This window comes from Carassius gibelio, chromosome A9, assembly GCF_023724105.1.
Source record: "Carassius gibelio isolate Cgi1373 ecotype wild population from Czech Republic chromosome A9, carGib1.2-hapl.c, whole genome shotgun sequence".
Lineage (NCBI taxonomy): Eukaryota > Metazoa > Chordata > Actinopteri > Cypriniformes > Cyprinidae > Carassius > Carassius gibelio.
In genome coordinates, this window is record NC_068379.1 from 2,735,509 (window position 1) to 2,755,807 (window position 20,299).

Below are 20,299 nucleotides of genomic sequence, written 5' to 3' on the forward strand. Positions count from 1 at the left end.
CCACAGACCTCTCTCTCCCGGCTACCAAGCAGGCCGCCTCTGCCATGGGCAGGTCTATGGCGGCCATGGTGGTAACGGAGAGACATCTGTGGGTGAACCTTGCAGACATCGGGAGGGAAGAAAGGGGGTTTCTTCTCGATGCTCCGGTCTCGCCTTCTGAGCTTTTTGGTACCTCTGTCGAGACGGTGGTCGAAAAGTTCAGGGAGGCAAGGGCGCGCTCCGCTGCCTTTAAATCCTTCATTCCACGAAGGTCCAGGTCCGAGCCCGAACAACAAAGGGGTCCTGGCCCATCTCGATCTGAGGATCCTAGACGGGCGCAGAAGGCTAGTGTCGTGGCTCGCGCTCCTCCCCCGCCTAGGGGCAGGGGCAAGAGGAACCGCGGGTCACGGAGAGGTAAGCAGGGTCTGAGGGATGTGATTCAGACGAGGCAGCGTCCTCGCCCAGATCAGAGCGATACCAAGTAGCTCCGGATGTTTTTTACCTCTGTTTTAACTTCTGTTTTTATCCTCTCCTGCCTATTTCCCCTGTAGCCACCAGCTTTCCACCTGATCGAGGTTAGGTGGAAAGTTTCTCACATAACAGTCTCTTTTCCTGGACCTATGATGTTTTGTATTGGCCCGGGAGCAGTGCAATTGGAGGACAGAACGTACAGATGAAGCATTGGCCACGCCTATACTATGGCGTCCAGCCCCAATGGAGCTGGATGAGTCAGAGGAAGCCAGTGGGGATAGTGCGATGCTCTCTCGAACCGCAAAACCAATCCACCCAAGTCTGGCCAACCTCTCAAATTCTGCTTCAACACCTTGGTGCGAAGGCGCCATTCCCTGAGCCTCAGCCCCTGCCTCAGCAGGATGTCTGCTCTCACAGTGCGTCTCAAAACAGTATTTAGTACTGGAGCGCTCTGAAAAAAACGAGAATTCAGTCTCCCAAGAGAGGAGGACTCCGAGCTCCGAGCAACATGCTCATAGGCGACCCTTTTTAGAAAAGGGGAGCGCTGCTAAACTACCACGAGAATTGCACACACAGCCCCCTCATGTTGAGGGTCGGTGCTTGAGGTGTATAACAAATACACACTGGTTGAATGAAATTAATTAAGATTAAGAAAGGGAATGAAGCGGAGCGCGTAACCCCTACCGTACAGGATTTCAGAAAGTGCGCAGAATCTCGTGTGCGCACTTTACACTTTACGTGGATCTCAGAAAGTGCGCAGAGTCTTGCGTGCACACTTACCATTTACGTGGATTTCAGACAGTGCGCAAAGTGTTCACGTGCACACTGACCACCATGTGGTTTTGAGAAAGTACACAGGCTTAGCGTGTGCACTGAAAAGTTACTTGACAACCACAGTATGTGGGAGCTAAACCTCCAGGGAGGCCTGGTGAGGTCTACTACCTGACAACCACAATATGTGTATAGTTGGATCCGATGGCAGGGGAGGAAGCTGGACAGACCTGGTGGACCTAAATGTATTGTGAGGGTTTGTTGGGAACGTTTGGCTGAGTCCCCTGTCAGAGAGATTTTCAATTCCCTCAGAGCTTTGACCAGATTCCGACGGAGGCTGAAGACATTGAGTTCGAGGATCTCCTCAAACACACCGACATGCCTTCCGTGGAGGAAGCACAGGCTGAGGGCTCAGAGATGGACTTGTCCATCACCCAAGCAGAAGTCACCAAGGTAGTTAAGAAGCTTCTTTGTGGCAAGGCACCAGGGGTGGATGAGATCTGCCCTGAGTACCTCAAGTCCCTGGATGTTGTGGGTCTGTCTTGGCTGACACGTCTCTGCAGCATCGTGTGGCGGCCGAGGACAGTGCCTCTGGAATGGCAGACCGGGGTGGTGGTCCCTCTTTTCAAGAAACGGGACCGGAGGGTGTGTTCCAACTACAGAGGAATCACACTCCTCCTTCATGGGAAAGGCTATGCCAGGGTACGGGAGAGGACGTGGAACACTGGACCAGCTTTATACCCTCACCAGGGTGCTAAAGGGTTCATGGGAGTTTGCTCAACCAGTCCACATGTGTTTTGTGGATCTGGAGAAGGCATTCGACCGTGTCCCTCGCGGCCTCCTGTGGGGGACGCTCCGGGAGCATGGGAATATGGGGCCCTCTGTTAAGGGCCATCCAGTCCCTGTATGACCGGAGCAGGAGCTTGGTTCGCATTGCCAGCTGTCAGTCAGACTCGTGCCCTGTGCATGTTGGACTCTGGCAGGGCTGCCCTTTATCACCGGTCCTGTTCATTATTTTTATGGACAGGATTTCTAGGCTCAGCCAGGGGCCGGAGGGTACCCGGTTTGGGGACCACGTGATTTCGTCTATGCTTTTTGCAGATGATGTTGTTAACCTGGCTTCTTCAGGCCAGGACCTTCAGCATGCACTGGGATGGTTTGCAGCCGAGTGTGAAATGGCTGGGATGAGAATCAGCACCTCCAAGTCCGAGGCCATGGTTCTTAGCTGGAAAAGGGTGGCATGCCCCCTTCAGGTTGGTGGAGAGCTCCTGCCTCAAGTGGAGGAGTTCAAGTATCTTGGGGTCTTGTTCACGATTGAGGGAAGGATGGAGCGGGAGATTGACAGGCAGATAGGTGCAGCTTATGCAGTGATGCGGTCGATGTACCTGACTGTCGTGGTGAAGGAGGAGCTGAGCTGCAAGGTGAAGCTCTCGATTTACCGGTCAATCTACGTTTCTACTCTCACCTATGGTCATGAGCTGTGGGTGATGACCAAAAGGACAAGATTCTGGATACAGGCGGCCGAAATGAGCTTTCTCCGTAGGGTGGCTGGGTGCTCCCTTAGAGATAGGGTGAGGAGCTCTGCCACTCGGGAGGAGCTCAGAGTAGAGCCACTGCTCCTCCACATTGAGAGGAACCAGCTGAGGTGGCTCGGGCATCTGTTCCGGATGCCTCCTGGACGCCTTCCTGGGAAGGTGTTTCAGGCACGTCCCACCGGGCTGGCCCACCGGCTGGCCTGGGAAAGCCTCGGTATCCCCCCGGAAGAGCTGGAGGAAGTATCTAGGGAAAAGGAAGTCTGGGCATCTCTGCTTAGACTGATGCCCCCGTGACCCGGCCCCGGATAAGCGGAAGAAGATGGATGGCTGGATGGATGGGTGGCTGGATGGATGGATGGATGGATCATTGCAAAGCAACTTTGCAGAAAAGGAAGTTTCTACAATATTTAATATGCTATTTAGAATATTATGCTATTATTACTGTTATTCAAAACCCTATAGTTTTGAACGTATGCAATATACTTTTGGCCGTATATTCACCAAGCAATGGGTTCTGATGAGGCACTTGAATGACTACTTCAGAAAACCGAAAGAATATTTTTTTATGTTACCTTCAGAATGTCATCTGAACCAAGCTTATGTCAGCAATATCAGATGTAACTTAAGTTACATGCTCGAAAATAAATCAGAGGGACATGCTCTTTCGTTTCCATTATAAACATGCAGAAAAAAGACAGAGTAGTAAATTAGTTTTTTCCCTAATTTTTAATCTATGTATATTTTGATATACAGTATTGTTCAAAATAATAGCAGTACAATGTGACTAACCAGAATAATCAAGGTTTTTAGTATATTTTTTATTGCTACATGGCAAACAAGTTACCAGTAGGTTCAGTAGATTGTCAGAAAACAAACAAGACCCAGCATTCATGATATGCACGCTCTTAAGGCTGTGCAATTGGGCAATTAGTTGAAAGGGGTGTGTTCAAAAAAATAGCAGTGTCTACCTTTGACTGTACAAACTTAAAACTATTTTGTACAAACATTTTTTTTTTCTGGGATTTAGCAATCCTGTGAATCACTAAACTAATATTTAGTTGTATGACCACAGTTTTTTAAAACTGCTTGACATCTGTGTGGCATGGAGTCAACCAACTTGTGGCACCTCTCAGCTGTTATTCCACTCCATGATTCTTTAACAACATTCCACAATTCATTCACATTTCTTGGTTTTGCTTCAGAAACAGCATTTTTGATATCACCCCACAAGTTCTCAATTGGATTAAGGTCTGGAGATTGGGCTGGCCACTCCATAACATTAATTTTGTTGGTTTGGAACCAAGACTTTGCCCGTTTACTAGTGTGTTTTGGGTCACTGTCTTGTTGAAACAACCATTTCAAGGGCATGTCCTCTTCAGCATAGGGCAACATGACCTCTTCAAGTATTTTAACATATGCAAACTGATCCATGATCCCTGGTATGCGATAAATAGGCCCAACACCATAGTAGGAGAAACATGCACATATCATGATGCTTGCACCTCCATGCTTCACTGTCTTCACTGTGTACTGTGGCTTGAATTCAGAGTTTGGGGGTCGTCTCACAAACTGCCTGTGGCCCTTGGACCCAAAAAGAACAATTTTACTCTCATCAGTCCACAAAATGTTCCTCCATTTCTCTTTAGGCCAGTTGATGTGTTCTTTGGCAAATTGTAACCTCTTCTGCACATGCCTTTTTTTTAACAGAGGGACTTTGCGGGGGATTCTTGAAAATAGATTAGCTTCACACAGACGTCTTCTAACTGTCACAGTACTTACAGGTAACTCCAGACTGTCTTTGATCATCCTGGAGGTGATCATTGGCTGAGCCTTTGCCATTCTGGTTATTCTTCTATCCATTTTGATGGTTGTCTTCCGTTTTCTTCCACGTCTCTCTGGTTTTGCTCTCCATTTTAAGGCATTGGAGATCATTTTAGCTGAACAGCCTATCATTTTTTGCACCTCTTTATAGGTTTTTCCCTCTCTAATCAACTTTTTAATCAAAGTACGCTGTTCTTCTGAACAATGTCTTGAACGACCCATTTTCCTCAGCTTTCAAATGCATGTTCAACAAGTGTTGGCTTCATCCTTAAATAGGGGCCACCTGATTCACACCTGTTTCTTCACAAAATTGATGACCTCAGTGATTGAATGCCACACTGCTATTTTTTTGAACACACCCCTTTCAACTAATTCAACTAATTGCCCAATTGCACAGCCTTAAGAGCGTGCATATCATGAATGCTGGGTCTCATTTGTTTTCTGAGAATCTACTGAACCTACTGGTAACTTGTTTGCCACGTAGCAATAAAAAAATATACGAAAAACCTTGATTATTCTGGTTAATCACATTGTACTGCTATTATTTTGAACAATACTGTATGTCTTTATGCTGTCAGGTTTAAAGTTCCTTTTTTTAATTCCCGCCATTCTAAATCCATACAGTGATCCGTAGCACTCTCACGCTCTTTTTGAATGGTCTCTAATGCAGCACTGGGCTCAAATTCATTTTAAAATCAGAGTATTTCTTATTCCTTCTTAAAGAGGCTGTTTGGTTTAGTTGACCAAAAAGTAATAAATAAATACATTTAGCCTGTCTCTCACAAAAATCATAAGGCTATCATTCAGCTTCTGAAGAGCTATAATATAGCACACAAGCCATGTGGACCACATTTAGGATACTTTGTTGCTTTTGCATGCTTTTAAAACTTGTAAGCTCCAGTCCGTATTCACTGATATTCCTTCTAAAAGAGCAACCAACACAAACGTACAGGACATCATGAAGCTCAGTAAATTCATTTTAAATTTTGGATTAAATATCCCTTTAACAATCTCTCAACACTGTTACACAGCGGAATTCAAGAGTTCGTCATATTTTGAATTTAGTACATTTGATTGTGTGTGTGTGTAGGTCTGGCCTTTTTTTGTATGTAGACATTGCTGACAGGCAGCAAGCTCAAGTCAATAAACAGTGACTTCAGCCTTTGCTTTTCTCTGAGTGAATCTGTTTTTTTTGGGGGGGGGGGGGGCGGATTATGTCATTGGGTTGTTATAGGGTTCAAAAAGACTCACTCTCTGATTCAGTTTATACTTTCGATCAGAACTGGAAATTTATCCATGCCATTTATAACAATCTACACTTAGTGGGTACTTCATTACATCTGATAACCTTGTTCAAATGTCTCATTATGCAATCATATGACGGGAACCTAATGCAAAAAACATCTGTATCTGAAACTTAAACATACACTGATATGATGACATGCCTAATGGTCTAAAGCAATGAATAGAAATCGATCTTGCAGATCTTTTGACTACAATTCTTATCTCTTGATAGAAATGTATGCATTGCTCCTTTGGATGCCATTTTTATGTTTTCTACTAACTGGCAAAATTGCACAAGGTTGTAGGACTGATACGTTTATGTTACCTTTAAAGATCAACCAGGCATCTATTGTCTTCCAGCCTCACTATACTGCCAGGTTTTGGACATGAAGGTTCAGTTTTATTCAAAGCAAACATCCAAATGGAGGCTGCAGAATGAGTGTACTTCAGGTGCCAGACGAGGAGGTTTGAGTATCTGAAAAACTGCTGATCTCCTGGGATTTTCACACACAACCGTCTCCAGAGTTATAGTGTGAAAAAACACCTTCCAATGCTGCAGTTTTGTTGCCAAAAGCGGCTCGTTAATAAGAGGGGTCAAAGGAGAAAGGGTAGACTGCTTAAGCTAACAGGAAGTGAAGTATGTGAAATAATCACGGTGGGCACAGTAACCAAAACTGGGGAGCATAAGACTGGGAAAAGGTCTCATTAGAGGAATTTTGATTTCTGTTCTGGAGATGGTAGAGTCAGAATACGGGACATGGTGTGTTGTTAGCTGTTCAGGGTTACATTTCCCAAAAGCATCGATAGCCAACTATGATCCCAAGTTCCGTCATTACCAACAAATTTCAACGTTTTATATATATATATATATATATATATATATATATATATATATATATATATACCTTATATAAGGCTATTGCTCTTTTTCTCACACAGTATGCATGGGTATTTTCACCTAAAAAATTATAAAAAACTGCCATAGAACACATTTGGTATGTGGTGGAACAGTAAATTCAAAGTTTGATAATGTACACTAGCTGATAAATCTGCAGCAATGGAATGACACAAAAGGTCAGAATCTGTAAGGAATGTTTCCATTTCAAGCTGTTCTAGGGTCAAAACAGGGGGCATAACCAGTATTGCAGAAAAACCAGAAGAATGCACATAAAGTGACAACTGAATACAAAGTTACTGTCTACATGAATGTGAGGTTATTTCAATTTTCACAGAAAACTGGAATGAACCTTTATTCATTTACAGACAGTGCAAGCTTTGCGGACAGGTTTCATGTTTGATGTTTTCACCCGTTTCCTGAGAGAGAAACCCCAGGTGAGTTCCGCTGTTACTTTACCAGCTAATTAAAACCTCCTTGCTGACCTTCACAAACAGAAAGCTGGTAAGAAAGTCATGGTCAACTGCTTTTATACAGAGTATTATAGAAAACAACAACAACTACAAAAGTAACCTTCCTCACAGCAGCGGACGTGGGAGGTCTTTGATTGTGCATATCAAAGAATTGCTCCCCCTGTGTGCTCATAGTAAGCCTCCCAAGGTCAGACTGTCTACCTCCAGTACATCACCACGGACTGGCCACAGTAGTGCAAGGTGCTGGATACAACTTTTTAACCCAAATAGACAGTATGAAAACGTAAAGTATGACTATTGTGACCCTATTTGCTGTATACATAGATTCTGTCTCAATCATGTGACAAAATAATCAAATGTTACATATTATAAAACATATATAGTATATTTCTAAATATACTATAGAAATAGTTATATTTTTAGATGCTCGTTGGTCATAACATTTCAATTCCAAAATACATGATATATGAAGTAAAGCACATTTCCCTCATAATTAGATGAGAATATTTTTAAGGAAAAAATACATTCATACACACACACACACACACATATATATATATATATATATATATATGTATGTATGTATGTATGTATGTATGTGCGGGGTCGCACGTCCTGATTTTACCAAGTCCTCGTTGTCCTGAGACCAATATTTTTTTATGATGACCCTGGGACAACAACTGCCTCAGCCAATCAAAGTTTATGACGTCATCACTATGTGCGCATTGCAGAGTCCGCCAAAATAACAGTAACGCCCCTCTTACAAATTCAAAGAAAAGAAAAACTGTCCTGTATCTGCAAGCACCGTGATACCAGAGAAGATAGCAAGTAAAAAGGTAAGACCACAACTTTTTAATTTCTCGTATAAATTTATATTAGTATATTAATGATAGTACAATTCATATTTCTTTTTAGATTATTTTTACCACCGAAGTTTTAACGTTAGTTTGCATTGGAAAGTTAGCCTAAATAAAACAGTCTGATAAATGTTGTTTTTACATTTATTTCATTTTTTTTATTTTGTCCCAAACTATAAAAAGGCTGCGATTAAATAGTGGCCGTATTGCGATCTTATTTTCTGCCGGTTTAGCGCTCGGACTGCCGTTAACATGTAAAGTTACTTCACTGTGCCATTGTCCATTTCCGTTTCGTTGCGTCCAGTAGCATTCAAAGACAAACGTCCGAAATGCGGAACAAAACAGCGCTAGTTTGCTCGCCGCACGGACCATTCAGCTCGGTCCACCATCAGACAGTACTGCAATTCGCTGCGAGATCCAGGTAGAAGCGATTTATTACTGATCTATTACTGTAATAATCCGTGATCACTGATTTATTCTGTTACATATGAATATGATGACCTCAAGTCATTACTGATTTATTCTGTTACATATGAATATGATGACCTCAAGTCATCACTGATTTATTCTGTCACATATGAATATGATGACCTCAAGTCATCACTGATTTATTCTGTTACATATGAATATGATGACCTTAAGTCATCACTGATTTATTCTGTTACATATGAATATGATGACCTCAAGTCATCACTGATTTATTCTGTCACATATGAATATGATGACCTCAAGTCATTACTGATTTATTCTGTTACATATGAATATGATGACCTCAAGTCATCACTGATTTATTGTTACATATGAATATGATGACCTCAAGTCATCATTACTGATTTATTCTGTCACATATGAATATGATGACCTCAAGTCATTACTGATTTATTGTTACATATGAATATGATGACCTCAAGTCATCACTGATTTATTGTTACATATGAATATGATGACCTCAAGTCATCACTGATTTATTCTGTCACATATGAATATGATGACCTCAAGTCATCACTGATTTATTCTGTCACATATGAATATGATGACCTCAAGTCATCACTGATTTATTGTTACATATGAATATGATGACCTCAAGTCATCACTGATTTATTGTTACATATGAATATGATGACCTCAAGTCATCACTGATTTATTGTTACATATGAATATGATGACCTCAAGTCATCACTGATTTATTGTTACATATGAATATGATGACCTCAAGTCATCACTGATTTATTCTGTCACATATGAATATGAATATCTCAAGTCATCACTCATTTATTCTGTTACATATGAATATGATGACCTCAAGTCATTACTGATTTATTCTGTTACATATGAATATGATGACCTCAAGTCATCACTGATTTATTGTTACATATGAATATGATGACCTCAAGTCATCACTGATTTATTGTTACATATGAATATGATGACCTCAAGTCATCACTGATTTTTTCTGTTACATATGAATATGATGACCTCAAGTCATCACTGATTTATTGTTACATATGAATATGATGACCTCAAGTCATCACTGATTTATTGTTACATATGAATATGATGACCTCAAGTCATCACTGATTTATTCTGTCACATATGAATATGAATATCTCAAGTCATCACTCATTTATTCTGTTACATATGAATATGATGACCTCAAGTCATTACTGATTTATTCTGTTACATATGAATATGATGACCTCAAGTCATCACTGATTTATTCTGTCACATATGAATATGATGACCTCAAGTCATTACTGATTTATTCTGTTACATATGAATATGATGACCTCAAGTCATCACTGATTTATTCTGTCACATATGAATATGATGACCTCAAGTCATTACTGATTTATTCTGTCACATATGAATATGATGACCTCAAGTCATTACTGATTTATTCTGTTACATATGAATATGATGACCTCAAGTCATCACTGATTTATTGTTACATATGAATATGATGACCTCAAGTCATCACTGATTTATTGTTACATATGAATATGATGACCTCAAGTCATTACTGATTTATTCTGTCACATATGAATATGATGACCTCAAGTCATCACTGATTTATTCTGTCACATATGAATATGATGACCTCAAGTCATTACTGATTTATTCTGTTACATATGAATATGATGACCTCAAGTCATCACTGATTTATTGTTACATATGAATATGATGACCTCAAGTCATTACTGATTTATTGTTAAATATGAATATGATGACCTCAAGTCATTACTGATTTATTCTGTTACATATGAATATGATGACCTCAAGTCATTACTGATTTATTCTGTCACATATGAATATGATGACCTCAAGTCATTACTGATTTATTCTGTTACATATGAATATGATGACCTCAAGTCATCACTGATTTATTGTTACATATGAATATGATGACCTCAAGTCATTACTGATTTATTCTGTCACATATGAATATGATGACCTCAAGTCATCACTGATTTATTGTTACATATGAATATGATGACCTCAAGTCATTACTGATTTATTCTGTCACATATGAATATGATGACCTCAAGTCATTACTGATTTATTGTTACATATGAATATGATGACCTCAAGTCATTACTGATTTATTCTGTTACATATGAATATGATGACCTCAAGTCATTACTGATTTATTTTAGACTGCTTCGGGGGTACCGCGGCGGAGTAACCCAGTACCTTTGTGATTCTTCATAGACATAAACAGAGAGAAGTAGCTCCAGCTACAATGTTCTTCCGCACGACGCAAGCAGTTCTGTTTATTAACCGCTAGAGCGTCAAAAGTTCCCTACTGCAGCTTTAAATGTATTTCAACTTTCAGTTCACTGTAACATCTTGTAATCCAAAATTCCAGATGGATCTAAGATATTACAGTTTGCTCAAAAAAACTTTTCCTCATGATTATATACTGACCTATACAATATAATGAGATAAGATCTATCATTAAAAACTGTCTGTTACTTCTGTATTTAAAGGGCACCAAGTGACCAAGAGCACACAATGGAAGGTATGATTTCACTTAAGGGGGATTGCTTCTCCATAACCTACATGATAAGCAACTTATTTTACAGCATGTTGTTATAAAAATACCTTTACAATGTATTCAGATCTGCATTTCCCATATTTATTGTTAATGAAAATTAGTGTGGTTGCAAAATGTGTCATTTATTAATTATTATTCATCTGCGTAGATAAGGCATTAAGGTGTCTCCAAAACAAGAGCCCAATATTCACATTAGGAAGTGTGGGGCCATATGACATTCAAGTGAACAGTTTGAACACTTTAATGAGGGATGAGCAAGTTTCTGACGAGGTAAATTATTATCCGTTATAAATTCTTACACTTATTTTCTGTCACGTATTTCCTACCACCAAAACAAGCCACCATGGCCTACTTCTAGAATTTAGCCTTCAAACATGTTTTCTGTTCTACTCGTCCACTGGAGTTCTGTATATTTTTAACTAAATATTTTTTTACAAAATGTATTTGCTTGCCGGGTTAGGTTTTTTTTCTACATAGTTAAAGAGTATGAAAAAGGACTAGTGATATAAATGATTCACAACATTTCTGTGTGACAAAAAAATAGAGCAGTTATTTTTTTTACTTATTTATTTTAAATCTCACATTTGTCCTTGAAATATTCAGGTCATGAATTCCATATGTGATATCCTTAGCAAGGTAAGTGAAATTTTATCAGCAATATCTTGAAGAGTACACCTAAATAATGATAATATTAATAATAAAATAGAAATTAATGATACACATACGAATATAATTTTAAAACTGTACAGTTAAGCTTGATTTGTAACGTTAATATATTCAACTCTGTTGAAATGGAAAACAATATTTTGTTTTGCCTTAAAACAGGATCGCCCAGGTGTTGTACATATCAATTGTCAGGCCCTCACGAAAATACTGGATGGATCTAAAAGGGCAAAGAGCCACTATTTTCTCAAGGTATATCACTGTTATTTATTTATTTATTTATTCTTTTTTAGGTATTATATTAATGAATAGCTTCTAGGCTAATCAAAGCATCCTGATTCTGTAGATGATTGTCACATGCACTTCTCTAAATCAACAGAACAACATTTTGGAAAGGGCAACAGAGGTGTTTGGAGTGTATCTCGAGAATGGCAATCATTGGAGCTTTTTTGTGAGTCAAACCTTTTTGAGGATAAAACATTTTCGCATGTGGATTCTATTTTATTCTTGCCTAAAAAAAAAGACATATAGCCCCCATATAGGATCACTTATTTTAATAGATATGTCTACCTCTGCTAGTATAGAGCATAGACATAATGTGCAACATAGTTCAGGTATATTCAGTGTTTCCCACAGCCTTACACTCTATTCGTGGCGGCACTCCGCAAATTCATTTTCTGCCAACAGGACACGCTTTAATAGCAGGAGAGGTAGAAGTTTCACCGGTAACGGCTCCAGTAACAGCAGCTCTGAGCTCACAAATGCTGCGGGAAACCCTGACATTTCTAAACTTTCAACAAAAAAAAAAAAACTAATATATATTATTACATGTTCAAATTATGAATAAAATGTTTCATATTATTATAAGCTACACCACACATTAATCCTTTTGTTCCCCTTAAATGTTCCTGGTAATAAAAATTACTAGGTCAGTTTAGCCCCCCTTGGCTTCAAACTCTTAAGGCAGGGTCTTCAATTGGTCTGGGAGGGTCACTTACCTGCTGAGTTTACCAACACACCTGATTAAAATTTTCTTGTATGCCTAGTGAGACCTTAATTAGCAGGTTCTTGTGTATTTAATTGTCCAAACATGTAGTCCTGAAATGCTCAAAGTTCCATGCTCCAACATACAATTAAACTCACAAGAACCAGGTGCATTATTTCATGTTATCTATATCAAATGTCTATATCATATCTATTCAAATGAGAGATCCTATATGGGGGCTATAAAATGTTTGTCATTCTTTGGTTTGCCACTGAATTTCAGAGGGCTGGTGGCTTCATTACCTCCTTCCAGTGCCCTGTAATACAACAAGAAAGAATGCGCCTGGTTCTTGTGAGTTTTATTGTATGTTAGAGCTAATCTTTGCAGGAAAGTGGTTCCTTTGGAGACCTCTGCTCTTAGGTGTTAGGATCATATAAACTGGTGCAATTTCCTGCTGGTGTGAGTTGTTGGAGCATGGCACTTTGAGCATGTCAGGACTACATGTTTTGCCATAAGGCAGAGTGAATGGTATTGCATTAATTGTCTTATGGTTATTATAACTTCATATATTTCTGTTTTAGCATTGCAATGTTGACAGAAGGTGCATCACCTACTTTAACTCACTTGGAGAGACAGAGTGGCAATGCCAAGCAATTGCTCAGCACTGGTCGTAAGTATTCATTGTTTTGTTTAAAAGTCTACTTTAAGTGCCAATTTATCTAAAATGGCAGTACCTGCTAGTACTATAATTAATTTTCCAGCTGACCCGATTTCTAATAAAATGCCTCACAACCACAACTCTCATAGTATCCAGTATACAGTCCCACTGTTGCACAATTAGTTCCCGTGCCTAGCACAAGTACTCCTCACTGTATCTTAAGTTTGTTATTAGGACACACAAAAAAGAGTAGATTATGACAAAATGTTTATTTTGAAATTAATTGTTGGAATTGTATGCTAGTGGCAATTGTGATTTTGTTGATTACAGTGCATTTGCAGCCTCAAGGGGAGTAAAAGGAGAGTGGGACCTCAAAACCACAAAACATAATTTGCAAACCGATTCAGTGTCATGTGGTATCCACACACTTGCAGTAAGTTATCAAGCGTAGATCATTGCATGCATGTTTTTTAAACAAATTAAATTTAAACTTATTATCATACATAATCTTCCTTTGTACATGGTTTTATTAAAGTGCCAATAATTGTCAGATTCTGTAGTGACAGATAGGTTTCTCTCTATCTTATTTTTATTCTTTAAAAAATGTTTGTCTTCCTTTAAGTTTGCCACTGAATTTCTGAAGGCTGGTGGCTTTATAACCTCCTTCCAGTGCCCTGTAATACAACAGGAAAGAATGCGCCTGTCCTCACTTTTGTTTGAATCTTTAGGTATGTGCCTTATTGATGGAAATGTTTTAAATGGGTATTATTATACATTTAAAAGTTCTGAGATTTGGCCCCTTGCCATATTTATTGCTCATTTAAAACTGTTGTTGAAGGATACTGGGTAATCAGATCCTCCATGGTAAGTCAAATAAGTAAAGTAACAGGCCACTGTTGAATAAGTAAATGTATATTTATTCAATCAAAATAAATAAATAAAAATCTATAAACCAAAGTGCATATGCAAGCAAGAAAAAAAAAAAAAAAAAAATTAATAAACACTTTTTTTTGTATATGTTTACAGATCGAACCAAAAAATGTGGAATTTGTGCCAAAAATATTTCAGGAAGAAAGAAAGTAAGTGCATTTATGTATGTATATGTACAGTATTGTTCAAAATAATAGCAGTACAATGTGACTAACCAGAATAATCAAGGTTTTTCGTATATTTTTTTATTGCTACGTGGCAAACAAGTTACCAGTAGGTTCAGTAGATTCTCAGAAAACAAATGAGACCCAGCATTCATGATATGCACGCTCTTAAGGCTGTGCAATTGGGCAATTAGTTGAATTAGTTGAAAGGGGTGTGTTAAAAAAAATAGCAGTGTGGCATTCAATCACTGAGGTCATCAATTTTGTGAAGAAACAGGTGTGAATCAGGTGGCCCCTATTTAAGGATGAAGTCAACACTTGTTGAACATGCATTTGAAAGCTGAGGAAAATGGGTCGTTCAAGACATTGTTCAGAAGAACAGCGTACTTTGATTAAAAAGTTGATTAGAGAGGGGAAAACCTATAAAGAGGTGCAAAAAATGATAGGCTGTTCAGCTAAAATGATCTCCAATGCCTTAAAATGGAGAGCAAAACCAGAGAGACGTGGAAGAAAACGGAAGACAACCATCAAAATGGATAGAAGAATAACCAGAATGGCAAAGGCTCAGCCAATGATCACCTCCAGGATGATCAAAGACAGTCTGGAGTTACCTGTAAGTACTGTGACAGTTAGAAGACGTCTGTGTGAAGCTAATCTATTTTCAAGAATCCCCCGCAAAGTCCCTCTGTTAAAAAAAAGGCATGTGCAGAAGAGGTTACAATTTGCCAAAGAACACATCAACTGGCCTAAAGAGAAATGGAGGAACATTTTGTGGACTGATGAGAGTAAAATTGTTCTTTTTGGGTCCAAGGGCCACAGGCAGTTTGTGAGACGACCCCCAAACTCTGAATTCAAGCCACAGTACACAGTGAAGACAGTGAAGCATGGAGGTGCAAGCATCATGATATGGGCATGTTTCTCCTACTATGGTGTTGGGCCTATTTATCGCATACCAGGGATCATGGATCAGTTTGCATATGTTAAAATACTTGAAGAGGTCATGTTGCCCTATGCTGAAGAGGACATGCCCTTGAAATGGTTGTTTCAACAAGACAATGACCCAAAACACACTAGTAAACGGGCAAAGTCTTGGTTCCAAACCAACAAAATTAATGTTATGGAGTGGCCAGCCCAATCTCCAGACCTTAATCCAATTGAGAACTTGTGGGGTGATATCAAAAATGCTGTTTCTGAAGCAAAACCAAGAAATGTGAATGAATTGTGGAATGTTGTTAAAGAATCATGGAGTGGAATAACAGCTGAGAGGTGCCACAAGTTGGTTGACTCCATGCCACACAGATGTCAAGCAGTTTTAAAAAACTGTGGTCATACAACTAAATATTAGTTTAGTGATTCACAGGATTGCTAAATCCCAGAAAAAAAAAATGTTTGTACAAAATAGTTTTGAGTTTGTACAGTCAAAGGTAGACACTGCTATTTTTTTGAACACACCCCTTTCAACTAATTGCCCAATTGCACAGCCTTAAGAGCGTGCATATCATGAATGCTGGGTCTTGTTTGTTTTCTGACAATCTACTGAACCTACTGGTAACTTGTTTGCCACGTAGCAATAAAAAATATACTAAAAACCTTGATTATTCTGGTTAGTCACATTGTACTGCTATTATTTTGAACAATACTGTATATATAAGTTATTTATTTTTTTTATATTTTTGCTGTCGTTTTAGGGCCACAAATCTACTTATAACTTTGCTACATTTGTTTGCCATTTATACCTTCATTACCTCGATTAACTGAATTGAACTCATCAAAGCTGTAGTTTTGCACAGTTATGTGGGATAGCTTTAAATAGTCTCTCTTATGGCACTAGGACACATATATATCAAACTTTACGAAAATCAGGCAAATACATTTTTAAGTTAAGGTTCCGTATTTCTGCTGATGTAAGTTGAATAAAAAAATCATAATATGCTTCTGGTAGCTGTGCTGTAAATAAGTACAGTCAGGTCCATAAATATTGGGACATCGACACAATTCTAATCTTTTTGGCTCTATACACCACCACAATGGATTTGAAATGAAACAAACAAGATGTGCTTTAACTGCAGACTTTCAGCTTTAATTTTAGGGTATTTACGTATTTAAGAGATTTTTAAGGGAAAGAAGTGGAATGTTATGCAATGGCCAAGTCAATCACCTGACCTAAATCCGATTGAGCATGCATTTCACTTGCTGAAGACAAAACTGAAGGGAAAATGCCCCAAGAACAAGCAGGAACTGAAGACAGTTGCAGTAGAGGCCTGGCAGAGCATCACCGGGGATGAAACCCAGCGTACGCTGATGTCTAATTGATCTCCAGACTTCAGGCTGTAATTGACTGCAAAGGATTTGCAACCAAGTATTAAAAAATGAAAGTTTGATTTATGATTGTTAATCTGTCCCATTACGTTTGGTCCCTTAAAAAGTGGGATGTACATATACAAACTGTTGTAATTCCTACACCGTTCACCTGATTTGGATGTAAATACCCTCAAATTAAAGCTGAAAGTCTGCAGTTAAAGCACATCTTTGTTTCATTACAAAGATTAAAATTGTGTCTATGTCCCAATATTTATGGACCTGACTGTATATTACACATAACCCTTTCACAAGCTCGCCTTCCGAAAATTGGACCCTTGACATATTTCTTGCTCATTTAATACTATTACTTTCCATTATTTATGAATTAAATGTGTATTTACTGTATGCATATGGATTCACACTGTATGAAAGTTTAAAGTCAGATGATCAGTGGGTTGAGTTAAGTGTATTGACTGGGTAATTTGGGTCAATGTATAGAATATAATTTTTTTAAGCATTTACTGTATTAAAACCTTATCAACAGATTGTTAAAATAATCTATTTTAGCAGCCTTATATATATATATGAGACTTGTATACATGAGGTTCACATCCCTATTGTATATGTGATTTCACTGTATTTTGTTTTAACAGATGGCATGTACCTGTGGGGCAGTGCTGCATGTACTGTGTGCAGCCACACCCATGTGCTACATATGTCAAGGTAAAACTGTATTTGAATTGTCTCATCACGCATGCACATACGGTACATTAAGCAATCTCCTTTGTCCTGTTATCAATGCACATACAATGAGGGTATACATGGTTCCCTAACAAGTGGCAAATGTGGTTTGATTGTCTGTTTAATGAGTAAATCTAAGAAGTAATGTCATAACAGAAGTGAACTCTACTGCATGGCTCTTTTATCTCAACAAATGAAAATGTAACGCAAAAATGCAATTAGTATTTTTTATTCACATAGGCTTGCTCACTTACTCATTCCAGTAACATTAAACACCAAAAAGGTTTTGCACTCATCTTGTTTTCTTTATGACTGTAGTGATGTTTTTATGCACTAGTCATAAGCACATTTGTTGTAGGTGATGTCACAAAATTTTGTGTATAACTTTCTATACAGAAGACAGCAACCCATTGGCCCAAATCTCTTTGCCTGCATCAGATACTGCAGCACACTCAGGTAATTATATATTATATTAATGACTTTTTTGTTATTGACTGGTTGGATCTCTTGCACCAGTTGTTATGAAGTATCATTTAGATTATCTCTCACATTTATGTATTCTGTTTAACACAGCTGACCCAGACGTGTTAGTTGAGACCTCTGGATCTGATGAAGGCTCTGCACTACAACAGGGTAACTTTTCTAATTCTTGCATTTGACTGACCTAACTGAACTTTGGCTAAACCTCATTTGCACTATTACAGTCACTTCACCTGGGATAGCCATTTTCCAAATTAGTTTTCAATTCATATTCGATGAGTCAGTGTAAACACTATGCACATTTGCAGGCCAAAACAAGGCCCTAGTTCTCATATATGGTCTGTTTGTTGTAATTTTCTCTAGTGGTCAACCGATATATCAGTCGATATTTGTCATTTTTCATATCAGAAATCATGTCAGAAAAGGAGTGTCTGAGTTTAGTTTGTTTGTGTTAGACACAAGTATTGTTTGTTTAGAAACAGGTGTTGTTAGCTAGTAATCACACATATTCTGACATATTTTTGAACAGAAGAGAAAGTTATATCCATGTTGGAGGCCATAGGTAAACCTGTGGCCTGTTGCAGCGAGGAAGAGATGGAGGAAAGCAAGGAGGAAGAGAGGCATAAGCACAATGGAGAAAGACATAGGGAACACGAGGGAGTGCAGGAAAAAGAAAAGAAAGTGTATAAAGTTTTAGGAAGGCTAACAGCACAAGGAAAGACCTACCAGGTAGATGAAGATGAGCTGAAGAGAAGAGTCAAAGGAGAAAACATGTCCACAAACATGTTCAGAGCGTTAATAAGGGTTTGTATTGCCTACATTTACGTATAAAAGCACAAAAGTAGTTATAAGATGTAGTGGCCAAATAAAATAGTTTAAGGGCTGCAAGTTAATAAGAAGCATAAATATCACTGTTTTTTAAACGCAAGGTGCATCATCTTGGATTATTAGTGGTCACAAATCATACACAGTTTGCCACATTGCCTCTTATGGCTATTTATAGAATACATGAGTGATATTTAGAAAGCTCTCTGCTCACATGCTTTGCATCTGTGACACTGTACTTGTTTATGCATAGGTTGGCAAAAAAGATGTTCCACCCAATGTGCTGCAGCAGCCTAAAAAGGCAAAGACAAAGGTGACGATATTCAGCACTTTAACAGAGGGAGAGGCGGAAGACCTTGCCAAGGGGTTTGGAATGGCACTGACCAAACATGTGCCAAAAGACCAAATACTTTCTGGGATACCTGAAGAGGACATCCCAGCAACACTGTAAGTATGTCTGTGTAAGCTCTCTTTCTTGGTATCATGTCTTATAATATATTGGTGGCTGCACCTTTATTTATTGGCTATGAGGAAAACATCCAGGAGTGAGTTAAGATGTGACACTGTATATCAGTATTTATTTTCCCAAAGAAATAAGAATTATTTATTGTATTCAGCCTGACATCCTTTTTGAAAAATAATGATTTTTAAACTTATGTCTGCTTTGCTGAACATTTAAATACATTTTAAGGATTGGGCATCTTGAATGTTGTTTTAATGTACGACCAATGGCAAAAGTTCCTTGGTTTTAAGGGCCATATTTACTAAGGGTTTAGCGCAAACCCTCTTTTGGCATTAAAATCTTACTGAATTTAAGTTTTTATTAGCACACAGTGAAAAAATAGCACTTTTTGTAGATGTTTTAGTTGTTTGTTAAAATTAACTGGCCTAATGTGCATTTTATTCTTACATTACCATTGTACAAACCTTTTTAGCCTGTCAACTAGTCCCTGTATCAAGAAGTCAGTTAATCAACTAGAGCAAAAAATGTAATGTCTTTTGTGATTTATAACAAAAAACTGATGATAGCAGCTCAAGTAACATGTACATTTAAATATTGTTTTGCAGGAGGACCATTGAACAAATGAAGCTTAATGTGCAAAACCTTGGCCCTGAATCAGAGCTGGATTTGGCCACTCACCGCTTTGGACCTACAGCAGCTGATTTTTTCTTTTCCTTTTTAGAGGACTGTATGAAAAAAACTCAGCACCCATAAGGGGCACACATATACTAATGTGGAAGTCACATCATACAAATCAGTTCAGATTTGTAAATAAAAACAGGAAAGTTCAGATTACTTGATCATAATTTGATTTTTATTTCATTCTAGACAAATACAAAATACAAAGTTTTATTTTTGTGGTCAGTTTTATAGTAAATATATATTGGATTACTGAAGGTAACAGAGATG

General features: G+C 38.4%; 1 protein-coding gene across 1 annotated transcript; it reads left to right on the plus strand.

The window, feature by feature from the left end:
- The first annotated feature begins 8,480 nt into the window (after positions 1-8,480).
- Positions 8,481-20,088, plus strand: LOC128019436 (sentrin-specific protease 3-like). Its single transcript, XM_052605424.1, has 15 exons — positions 8,481-8,507; positions 11,074-11,105; positions 11,290-11,411; positions 11,745-11,777; positions 11,967-12,056; positions 12,184-12,255; positions 13,371-13,459; positions 13,778-13,880; positions 14,070-14,175; positions 14,474-14,526; positions 17,496-17,565; positions 17,980-18,039; positions 18,157-18,216; positions 19,142-19,335; positions 19,957-20,088. Exons 2-14 carry the CDS (start codon positions 11,099-11,101, stop codon positions 19,183-19,185), a joined length of 909 nt encoding a protein of 302 aa, XP_052461384.1. The 5' UTR covers positions 8,481-8,507; positions 11,074-11,098; the 3' UTR covers positions 19,186-19,335; positions 19,957-20,088.
- Positions 20,089-20,299: the final 211 nt, after the last annotated feature.